Raw genomic sequence first — 12563 nt, 5'->3', positions numbered from 1 at the left:
AGCTGCTTCAAGCCGTGCAGGGTGAGTAGTACTGGGGAGACCATGTAAAGCTGTCTGGTTGTCTGAATGTTGATCTTTTAATTTATTTTAGAGTTACAGCGCGGAAGCAGGCCCTTCGGCCTAACTAGCCCATGCCGACCATTCTACATGCCGACCAACATATCCATAGTACAACGGGATCTGGGGGTCCTTGTTCATCGGTCACTGAAAGTAAGCATGCAGGTACTGCAGGCAGTGAAAAAAGCGAATGGCATGTTGGCCTTCATAACAAGAGGAGTTGAGTATAGGAGCAAAGAGGTCCTTCTGCAGGTGTACAGGGCCCTAGTGAGACCACACCTGGAGTATTGTATCCAGTTTTGGTCTCCAAATTTAAGGAAGGACATTCTTGCTATTGAGGGAGTGCAGCGTAGGTTCACATGTTTAATTCCCAGGATGGCGGGACTGTCGTATGTTGATAGAGTGGCTGGGCTTGTATACTCTGGAATTTAGGAGGATGAGAGGGTTTGGACACGCTAGAGGCAGGAAACATGTTCCAGATGTTGGGGGAGTCCAGAACCAGGGGCCACAGTTTAAGAATAAGGGGTAAGGCATTTAGAATGGAGATGAGGAAATACTTTTTCACACAGAGAGTTGTGAGCCTGTGGAATTCTCTGCCTCAGAGGGCGGTGGAGGCCGGTTCCCTGGATGCTTTCAAGAGAGAATTAGATAGAGCTCTTAAAGATAGTGGAGTTAAGGGATATGGGGAGAAGGCAGGAACGGGGTACTGATTGTGGATGATCAGCCATGATCACATACAATGGCAGTGCTGGATCGAAGGGCTAAATGGCCTACTCCTGCACCTATTGTCTATTGTCTATTCTACACTAGTCTCACCTGCCCATGCTTGGCCCATAACCCTCAACCTATGCTATCCATGTAACTGTCCAAAAACCTCTTAAATGGTATGATTGTACTTGCCTTAACCACCTCCTCCAGCTGCTTATTCCATATACCCACCACCCTTTCTGTTTAAAAAAAAAAAAAAAAAAAAAAAAAGTTACCCCTCAGGTTCCTATTAAATATTTCCCCCCCTCACCTTAAATCTATGTCCTCTGATTCTCGATTCCAATACTCTGGGCAAAAGACTGCATTTAACCACTATATTCCTCTCATGATCTTGTACACCTCTATAATATCACTACTCATACTCCTGTGCTCCAAAGAATAATGTCCTAGCCTGCTCAACCTCTCCGTATAGCTCATGCCCTCGGATCCCGGCAACATCCTCGTAAATCTTCATTGTACCCTTTCAGCTTGACAACTTCTTTCCTATGACATGGTGACCAAAACTGAACACAATACTCTAAATGTGGCCTCGCCACATCTGTTGGAATCGCATGATATATGGAGGTTTTTTGCACTATTTGTGGAACCAGCTCAGATGTCAGCTCGATCTGCAAAGTGATTGATTACTGTCTGTGGAACATTAAGTTGCAGAACATTTCTTTGGTACATTATATATCAAGCAAACGGTAGCTATCAAGGGTTCCAGCATATGGAGCAGCATAAGTCGGTCTGATGCTAATGAAATTCAGTTGATTGCAATGTGGAACATGTTATGATTTCTAGTTGTCGCATCTTAATTCAAGTTTCAGCTTGTATCCTTCCACAGCCTCTGGTCAATGGTATCTGTCATGACATCTGGGGAAATGTGAGGGAAAACTTGTTTATAGAAAGGAGATGGGGAGGATTTCTTTACGCCGATGTTGGTGGATTAGTGGAATTCATTGCAACAGACAGCTGTGGAGGCCAAGTCAATGAATATTTTTTGAAGGCAGAGACTGACAGATTCTTGATTAGTAAGTGTGTCGGGTTCAGGGGAGAAGGCAGGAGAATGGGGTGAGAGGGAGAGGTAGATCAGCCATGATTGAATGGCGGAGTAGAAAGGGCCGAAGGGTCTAATTTTGCCGATGAACCCAGACCTAAAGAATCAGCACATGGATGGCCTATAGGTAGCTCCTCCACAAAAAGGAAACTGCTGGGTTAGTCTCTAGAACTGGACAAAAATCAATAAAAATTGAACTTTTTTGATCCATCCAACAACATATTTAAAATGCATTCAACCAACAAGTACCTCAATCCTTCTCAGCCATGTTCTCCACTCAATGTAATGGAACAACACTCTCTGTCTCTTTTCTAACTTTTAGGCAGTACACTGGCACAGCTAGTAGAGTCACCGCCTCACAGTGCCCAGAGATCAATACTGACCTTGGGTACTGTCAGTGTGGAGTTTGCATGTTCTCCTTGAAACCATGTGGGTTTCCTCTAAGTGTTCTGGTTTTGCTCACATATCAAAGACATGAGTATTGTTAGGTTAATTGACCATACAGTACAATTGAGTCATACAGTGTGGTAACAGGCGCTTCGGCCTAACTTGCCCACATCAGTGTGAATTGCACTTACTGGTAGAGTCTGGGAGAATCGGTTGAGAACGTGAACAGAATAACAGGCTTGGTGGGCTCGTTTCATGCTGCATCTCCTCTCTGAACACGAGAGGAGTCCAGCTTTGTATTTAAGTCTGCTGCCCGGCAACGGATCGCTGGCAGCAAGTCCAGCCATTTCCTTTTTCTGCATCAAAGTTTTGTCAATTCTATGGTTATATCAGCCGACAGTTCTGACAACTTCTCCCTGCAGTATCTGTGGCTCACTGCTTATTGTAACTCCATTACAGACTTCTCTCCAGGTGGAAAGCTAATTTCTAATGGAAGCATAACCAACATTTTGCAATTTACATTCCAAATTCACCTGCAGGCAATCTTCATACCAATTTCATCTGTATGTACATGTACACACACGCACCTACCTTGATTTGACTTGCCTGAACATACTTTTTCAAGCATAGGAGATGTTATAATCTCATTTATAATCCGGAAGTGGCGGCGCTGGTGAACGGCTGCCACTCGCCTGCAGTCTGTTTGTCTTTACTTTTTTGTGTTGTTTTTTTCGTTTTGTCTAGTTACGTTTTTGGGGGTGGGGGTTGAAACGGGGCTTGCTGTCTCTCCCTTCGGGGGAATACGACTTTTTTGTCGTATCCCCCTTCTCTGCCTCCGTCTGCGCTGAGGCCTAATGGCGGAGCTGGCGACCTCGAGGCTCCGGAAGCAGCCTGACAGGACTCGCCCTGGGCTCGCTCCCGTGAAGGCGGCCGAGCTCGGGGCTGGAACTGCGCTCCCGTGAGGGGCTGTGACGCTCCCGTGAGGGCGGCCTGGCGAGGGGCTGAGACTCTCCCATGAGGGGCTGTGGCACTCCCGTCGGAGTGGCCCAGCCCGAGGGTGGAACGGCCTTGCCCCAACCTGAGGGTGGAACGGCACTCCCGTCGGAGTGGCCCAGCCCGAGGGAGGAACTGCACGCCCGTCCCGTCGGAGTGGCCCAGCTCGAGGGTGGAACGGCACTCACGTGAGGGCAATCCGGCTTGGGGCTGGAACGGTGCTCCGGTGGCTGGGACGGCGTTCTGGCGGCGGTGACCTGAGTCCTGGGTTCAGCCGCGGGCCGCGGTGTTTGAGCCGGCCCGTTTGCGGGGTTCGGTGAGCCGCGGGACTGTCTGTGCCATTGCCCGGTGGGGAATCGCCTCAACGCAGAGGGAGAAGAGGAGGGAAGAGACAGTAACCCTAAGATTTTTGCCTCCGCCACAGTGAGGAGGTGCTTGGAGGATACACTGTGGTGGGTGTTAATTTGTGTTTATTGTTGTTTATTATTGTATGATTGTATGTATGACCGCAGGCACGAAATTTCTGTCTCCCTGAATGACAATAAAGGTATTCAATTCAATTCAATTATAACAACCAAAACCTAATGTAATATTTGTGGGGCAAAGAGGGGCAGGTAACATCTCTGGAGAACGTGGTTAGGTGATGTTTTGGGTTTGGACCTTTCTTCAGAATGATTGTGTGGGGGGAGGGTGGGTGGTGAAGTGAGCTGAAAGAGAAGAGGGTCAGAACAAAGTCTGGCATGGATACAGATGTGAGGCAGTTTTGATAGGCAGATATTTGGACACAGGCCAGAGATGAAAAGGCAGAAGGTGTGAGATAAGAGATAAGTTACAAATTGTGATGCTAGAAGAAGGAATAGAGATGGAAGGGGAGGGGGGTGGGGGTCTGAGTGGAGTCCCTGCATTATATGCTAAAGAACAGATGGTGGTTTAGCAGATGTTACATTAATTCAAGCAGTCCTGATAATTTAATTTTACATAAGTGGTTCAGTGGCGTATGTAGGACGTTGAGATTGAATTCCAGTCATTTTTTCACTTGAACAGAATTTTTCTTTCAATTCCTAATGTATGGGTAATGAGCATGCTCAGTAAAACCAAGACGGCTTTATTTTCATGAAGGGTTCATTGAAAATAATGGAACCGCATGAACAAAGGAGTTTCATTCAGATAGAAGACAGACGGTTTACCGCAACGGGCTCCATAAATCTTCACAGTCAAGTGCTGGTGCCATACATGACTGAGTGGGGTAGAGAGGCACTAAGTGGTTCTACACTCCATAGGGAGATGAAAAGATCCACTTCTTATCACATTATTGACAGCAAGACATCTGTCCACCAGGTTGGTCAGGGGGAAAAAAAATATTGATTTTAGCTCAGCTGTATGGTATTCTTAAATAATGCAATAACTTTAATTTAAAATACAAATCAAAAAATAGTATAATATTATAAACTTGTGACTTGGTAATTAAATTCAATGCAACAAAAGGAAAATCTAGGTCAAGTAGACCAGGGAAGTTTGTTGTTAAAACAGATGAGTTAGATCGAGCTCTAGGGGCTAGTGGAGTCAAGGGATATGGGCAGAAGGCAGGCACGGGTTATTGATAGGGGATGATCAGCCATGATCACAATGAATGGCGGTGCTGGCTCGAAGGGCCGAATGGCCTCCTCCTGTACCTATTTTCGATGTTTATATGAGGTAATGAATGATATTCAGAATACTGCCTTTAACATGCAAAATGAATGCATTATTTGGCAATGGTACTCTTTTTTTATAAATGAGAACTGGATGGATCTTGAAGTTGGATACAATGATAAGGATGAAGAAGCTGGAGGTCATTATGATGGCATCAACCTGCCAGACTGAACTGTGGCTTGATGACTATATCGTGTTCTATTTCATTGAAAAATACATCCTATATTTTGTCAATTGGGGAGCCTATGATGGGTTCTGACCTGAAACATCACCTATTCCTTTTCTCCAGAGATGTTGCCTGACCCACTGAGTCACTCCAGCATTTTGAGCCAATTCCATTGATGGCTTTGTTAGTAAAATAGAAAAGTGGAGTATTTTTTAGCTCAAATGGTGAGCGATTGAACACGAGCTGTTTTCAAAGGACCATGTGTACATTAAAACACAAATGATATATGGCAGTATATGGCAAGCAGTTAGGAAAGCAAACAATATGTTGGCCTCTATTGCAAAAGGTCTTGATAAAAAAAGTGAAGAGCTTTTTTTTCTAAAAATCACATACCCAAGGATGAATATACAGGTGCACAACCTTTTATCCGAAAGCCTTGGGACCAGACACTTTTCGTAATTCAGAATTTGTCGGTCTTGGGAATGGAAATTTTTTAGCGTAGACTTTAATGGCTGGCTCAGTGGTAGAGTGCTCGGCTCATATCCGCAAGGTCGCGAGTTTGCGCCTTGATCCAGGCAGTTACTCGGTCGCGAGTTTGAGTCTTCAATGTCGTTTTTTCTTGCAGAATAAATGTTTGTATGAAATGCAGTGTAGGAGAGGTGTACTGACTGTGTGGGCAGAACATTGGAAGTGATTGCCCACCAGTCTAAAAAGCCGCTGTGTCTCCCTGTCCCTGGGATAGCAGGGGGCGATCAAACAGCACAATACCCCCCTCCCCCTCCAACTCCAGAGGAATCCGCTCCCCGATGGGCCGCTACGGCGACAAGTGGCAGTTTGCCCACAGCCCGAACTGCGCCACCCCAAGAACACCTTGCACACCATCAGCTTCTGCCCCTATGTGTTCCTCTGGAGTTGGAGCGGGGCTGGGCTGGAGTTGCTGCTGGCTGTGGGTCTCTGGGATCTCCGTGCTTGCAGTGGGCCTGGGGGTCGCTGTCCTGTTGGTCCTGACGTCTCCGGCCACCCCCCTGGACTGGAGCTGACAGGGAACTGTACCGCCCTTGCCCCCTCCCTCTGCAACTGCAAACAACCCCACTCTCCTGCAAGGGCGGTACAGTTCCCGGAGGATAGCAGGTGGCCGGAGACGTCAGGACCAACAGGAACCCGCTCCCCGATGGGGCCCCTACGACGCTCCGAGCTGCGCCCCGTCATCCGCAACCCATGTTCCTCTGTAGTTGGAGCGGGGCTGGGCTGGGCTGCTGTTGGCTGTGGGTCTCTGGGTTCTCCGTGCTTGCGGTGGGCCTGGTGGTCGACGTCCAATTGGTCCTGACGTCTCCGGTGACTGCACTGACCTGCTGGCAGCCATCACCGACTTGAAGACAGTGCAAAGCCCCCGCGCCGGTGCAATGAGCGGGGAGCTGGAGAGGGGAGGAAGGGGTCACACACATGGCCGGGGAGCAGAGGGGTGTAGGTGGGATGAAACTGAAGGGAGCGACAATCTGCTGCTGCCTACACTGTGTATCGTGTCTACCGTGGGAACTTTTTAACTTAGTGGGCAGGTAGCAGCATATTGTCAATTATTAACCCTCCCGCGCAATATACCCTCACCTTCTCTTTTATGGATGGGGATTTAGTTCCCCTTTCTTCCAGGACCGACCGGAGGTTCCGCTGTCACCTCTGCGGGCCGCCCTCGGTGAACGTCCTGTCTCCCTGTCCCTGGAATAGTAGGGGGCGATCAAACAGCACAATACCCCCCTCCCCCTCCAACTCCAGAGGAATCCGCTCCCCGATGGGCCACTATGGCGACAAGTGGCAATTCGCCCACAGCCCGAGCTGCGCCACCCCAAGAACAAGACGTTATTCTTGCACACCATCAGCTTCTGCCCATACGGGGAGCGTGTTCTTCTGGAGTTGGAACGGGGCTGGGCTGGAGTTGCTGATCTGGGATCTCCGTGCTTGCAGTGGGCCTGGGGGTCGGTGTTCCGTTGGTCCTGACGTCTCCGGTGACTGGCACTGTGCTGCTAGCATCGCGACGTGAAGACAGTACAAAGCCCCCGCGCCGGTGCAATGAGCGGGGAGCTGGAGAGGGGAGGGAAGGGGTCACACACATGGCCGGGAAGCAGAGGGGTGTAGGTGGGGTGAAACTGAAGGGAGCAACAATCTACTGCTGCCTGCACGCTGTTAAAAAGTTCCCACGCAAGACTCACGATACACTGTGTATCGTGAGTCTACCGTGGGAACATTTTAACTCAGCTGGCAGGTAGCAGCATATTGTCAATTATTAACCCTCCCGTGCAATATATCCTCATCTTCTCTTTTATGAATGGGGATTTAGTTCCCCTTTCTTCGAGGACCGACCGGAGGTTCCGCTGTCACCTCTGCGGGCCGCCCTCGGTGAACGTTTTCAAGGACCTTTCTTCAAGGACCGAAAAAATGTCGCTATTCGGAGGTTTTCGTTATTTGGATCGTCGGATAAAAGGTTGTGCACCTGTACTTGTGATAGAGTAAAATTAAAGGACACAAAGTGCTGTAATAACTCAGCGGGTGAGGTAGCATCTCTGGAGAACGTGGATAGCTGAGTTTAAAGTTTGGGACTCTTCTTCAGACTAAGGATTGATTTCTGGAGCGGAAGTTTGCCCTGTTAGGAGGTGTTAACTATCGGGTTGTATATGTTTGAATTTAGGATGAGAAGTGATCTTATTGAAACACGTAAAAATATCCTGGAACATGACAGAGTTGATGAAGGGATGATGCTTTCCCTGGCTAGCTAGTACAAAGAACAGAGACACAAGAATGTGCAGTTGCTGGAATCTTCAGCAATACACAAAGTGTTGGAGGAACTCAGCAGGTCAGGCAGCATCTGGGGAGGAAAAAGACATTCGGCATTCTGGGTCAGGACTCTGGGTCTCAAAATAAAGGCTGGGCTGTTCAGGACAAAGATGAAAATAAATGTTTATTAACTACAGGCTTTCCTGGGATTCTTGACGAAGAGTTTTCCCTTTGCTGCATTGAATTTCATTACCAAGTCACAAGGATATTTATTTATGACCAGTTTATAATGTTGAGCTATTTTTTGAATTGTATTTTAAATTAAAGCTATTATATTATATTTAAGAATACAATAAATACAGCTCAGCTATATTTCTATTCAGAATATATAATTCCAAAAATCCACTTCCCAAGACTGTTGCAAAAACCCAGACGATGTGTATATCCAAGACAAAAATCAATAGATTTTTGGATATCAGAAAATCCATGAATATGGGTGAGTTCAGGAAATTGGTGCCAAGGCAAATGATTAGCAACAATTTCATTAAATAGTGGAAAAGGCATGAGATGCTGAATGGTCTGCTAATTTGATTTAACAGGTTATTGAGACTACTTGAGTTGATCATCAACATTCGATTTGAATATGATTTTAAATGCATGGAATTAAATGTGTTCAAAAATTCCAGATTGATCTGTAACCTTCCCTGAAATCTGAAGTCTCTTTGAAAGAATACACACACACAGTGCCCTTGTTGCACCTGATATGATGATTACTGTTATATTTTTCATTAAATTGACTATCGGAACATTATGAACATTCACCCAGAATTGGCAGAAGGTGAGATCTCACTAATTGCTCAGTTTCTGTTATCCTGACCAAATTATGCAATGGAATTTGTACTGCACCCCTTGTCAGCAGTTGAGTTCTTTCTGTTCAGTTTCGGAGCACTGTGCAGTGAGAGCCTGGTGAGTCAGCTTGTGCTGCTATCCACATGAACAAAACAACAGTGATACTGTGATTTGGTGCCTAAGGAAAGGACTGAGAAAATGGAAGATAGAAGGTAGCAGTTTTACAGTAAGACCTTGCTGTTTAAAAAGGAATAGATAAAGCATTGTGATTGATGGGAACAAGGTCATTTTGAGGTTTCATTAAAGTTGTCATGTTAAAAATCAGAGAGAAGTATCTGTGTATGGGAGCACCACAGAACGTAGGACAACTGTAGCACAGCCCATTTGGCTCACAATGTCCATGCTGAAGAGAATGCGAAGTGAAACTAATCTTCTTTGCGTGCACATGATCCATATCCCTCCATTCCCTTCATATACCACCCCTGGCAAGATCTGTCTCGAGCACCATCCCTGACAACACATTCCAGCAACCAGCACTCTGTGTGGAAAAATAACCTTGCATATCTCCTGTAGTCCTTGCCCTCTAATCTTAAAGCCTGGATTAGAGGGTGTTAGCTATAAAGAACGGTTAGACAGCGTTGGATTGCTTTCTCTTGAACATGAGGGAAGACCTGATAGAAGTATATAAAGTTATGAGATGCATAGATAGAGTAGACAATCGGAACCTTATCCCCAAACTGGAAATGTCAAAGACTAGAGGGCATAGCTTTAAGGTGAAGGGCGGGTGGGAGGCAACGTTTAAAGGAGATGTGCAGGGGAAACATTTTTTTGCACAGAAGGTATTGGGTGCTAGAATACACTACCAGGGGTGGATGTCAACGGATACAATTGTGGTGTTTAAGAGACTTTTGGACAAGCAAATGGATATGCAGGGAATGAAGCGGCATGGCTCATGTGCAGCAGGTGAGATTGTCTTGCAAACATGTTCAACGCAGACATTGTGGGCTGAAGGGCCTGTTCTATGTTCGGTTCTTTTCTATGTTCTACTGTGTATGTAAATATTACGAAAGTTAAAACACCAGTCCACTTTAACGATTGATCACCTGTGTTCTGTGCTTTTTCAGCCACAAATACTCCCAGGGTAAATCAAGGCCTTTAATTACAGTACTTATGCCTGAATGTCCTAACATTGGACAATGATATCAGGAATACTATTCTTAAACCATAAACAAGAAGATCTTGTTTGTCTTTTCATGTTACGAATTTGTTTATCATCCAACATTTGGAAATTTGCTTTGGAAATTTCTGGTGTAGGATATTGTGTGCATTAATGTTATTCCTACAGAAGCTTATAAACCACATCTTTCTATTTTTGTTAGAATCTGAATGGTTTCTTCAATGATTCAACGTCATTCAACATATTGATGGATATGCTGTTCATGAAGGAAAGCTATGAGCGTAAGTGGGCTTTGGAAAAAATAGATTGCACTATGACGGCTTCTGATCAAAGGTATTGTAGGTAACCATGGTTCATTATTTCTCCCATGGGCTTATTCCACTATCATGTCCTTCCAGTGTGAAAGGAAGAACAAATTGTTTAAATTATTGGGTAGGTTATTGGATACTGGCCTACCGAGTGCAAACGTTGCAATCATTATTTGGTCAGGTGGAGTAACAAGGCTGTAGATTCAGGTCACCATGTAGGCCCCCCTCGGCCATGACTGACCATGGGTGATGCATCATAGTTGTTGGCTGCTTGCTCCAATCCTCGGCTGGAGCCGCATCGCTTACGATGATGTGTGGTCGGATGCAAGCCTGGGCGATGTCATATGGAGGACAGGCTGTTGCCCATGCAGCACGTCCCCCCTCTCCACGTCGCTGATCCAGCCAAAGGAACAACAGGGCCGTTACAGTTTGGCACCAGCGCCGTCGCAAGGGCTGCCAGAGCGAGGTTGTAGACAACGACGAACTGCCTTAGGGCTCCGACTCCAGATTTTCTTGAGGTTTACTCCAGGTGCCTTTTCCATGACTGATATGGTCATAAGGCAGTGGAGGTTTTAAATCAGAGTTTTCCCTCTTCTAAACAGACTGCCTTCCCAGGCTGACGAGCCCCATCTACCCGAGACTCGTAAGGGCGGGAGCGTCTACCTTCCCGTGCAGGTCTATAGCACCTGCCCACTGCCCAAGCTCAGGGGTCGCGTAACTATTCAAGTCAGCATGTACTAATGTAATAATACAGAAATACATATCATCCGAAGTTTACAAATTAGGTGCAGGATTAGGTTGAGTTTAAGTTGAGTTATAGACACAGGATGAGGCACTGAATACACACTGCCCATGGATCACCCATTCACACTAGTTGCATGTTATCTTACTTCTTACCCATTCCCTACACATTAGGGGCAACTTATCGTGGACAAGTAATCTACAAACCTGCACATCTTTGGCATGTGGGAAGAAACCGGAGCACCCAAATAAATCCCACGGAGAGGATTGAATTCAGGTCTCTGGTGCTGTGAGGCAGCAGCAGTACCAGTTGCGCCACTGTGCCACCCAAGCCTGCTTATCTGATTGTAACCTCAACTCCATATTGCAATCTGCCTGCAGTGACTTACTGTGCACCCTCAAATTATTTACTGCTACCATAAATTATTCAGATTCTGCTTGCACAAAATTATTAAGAAGAGCCTTGTGAGCCAGTGAGAGAAGAGAATTTGCCTCATTCTAATGGCTTCTTCTTAAACAGTTCTAGTTCTCTCATGAGGAAATAATAGACAAAGGCGCAGGAGTAGGCCATTCGGCCCTTTGAGCCAGCACCGACATTCACGGTGATCATGGCTGATCATCCACAATCAGTACCCCGTTCCTGACTTTTTTCCATATCCCATGACTCCGCTATCTTTAAGAGCTCTATCTAACTCTCATGAAGGCATCCAGAGAATTGGCCTCCACTGACCTTCTGAGGAAGAGAATTGCACAGATGCACAACTTTCTGAGTGAAAACGTTTTTCCTCATCTCCTTTCTAACAGGCCTACCCGTTATTCTTAAACTGTGGCCTCTGGTTCTGGACTCCCCCAACATCAGGAACATGTTTCCTGCCTCTATCATGTCCAATCCCTTAATAATCTTATATGTTATTTCAATAAGACTCCCTCTCATCCTTCTAAATTCCAGTGTATACAAGCCCAGTGGCTCCATTCTTTCAACTTAAGGAATTGTCCGTAGACCTCCGAGACAGGATTGTGTCGAGACACAGATCTGGGGGAGGGTATAAAACAATTTCTGCAGCATTGCAGGTCCCTTGGAGAGCACAGTGGCCTCTGTCATTCTTAAATGGGGGAACTTTGGAACCACCAGGGCTCTTCTTAGAGCTGGCCGCCCGGCCAAACTGAGCAATCGGGGGAGAGGGGCCTTGGTCAGGGAGGTGACTCTGGTCACTCTGACAGAGCTCCAGAGTTTCTTTATGGAGATGGGAGAACCTTCCAGAAGGACAACTCTATCTGTGGCACTTCACCAATCAGGCATTTTTGGTAGAGTAGCCAGACGGAAGTCACTCCTCAGTAAAAGGCACATGACCGCCTGCTTGGAGTTTGCCAAAATGCATCCAAAGGACTATCAGACCATGAGAAACAAGATTCTCTGGTCTGATGAAACCAATATTGAACTCTTTGGCCTGAATGCCAAGCGTCATGTCTGGAGGAAACCAGGCACCGCTCATCACCTGGCCAATACCATCCCTACGGTGAAGCATGGTGGTGGCAGCATCATGCTGTGGGGATGTTTTTCAGAGGCAGGAACTGGGAGACTAGTCAGGATCGAGGGAAAGATGAACGGAGCAAAGTAAA

The 12563-nt window shown here is 46.4% G+C and overlaps 1 protein-coding gene across 4 annotated transcripts in view; it reads left to right on the top strand.

Moving 5' to 3' along the window:
* The window catches only part of ptcd2 (pentatricopeptide repeat domain 2), a 45033-nt gene that overhangs the window by 14882 nt on the left and 17588 nt on the right, over positions 1 to 12563 (top strand). For all 4 annotated transcript variants that reach the window (XM_055632173.1, XM_055632174.1, XM_055632172.1 and 1 more), the window contains exon 5: positions 10097 to 10175. In XM_055632173.1, coding sequence (XP_055488148.1) covers positions 10097 to 10175 — 79 coding nt within the window. The remainder of the gene's footprint in view (positions 1 to 10096; positions 10176 to 12563) is intronic.

Source organism: Leucoraja erinacea, chromosome 3, assembly GCF_028641065.1.
Source record: "Leucoraja erinacea ecotype New England chromosome 3, Leri_hhj_1, whole genome shotgun sequence".
NCBI classification, from domain to species: Eukaryota; Metazoa; Chordata; class Chondrichthyes; order Rajiformes; family Rajidae; genus Leucoraja; species Leucoraja erinaceus.
This window is presented reverse-complemented; position numbering and strand designations above follow the sequence as displayed.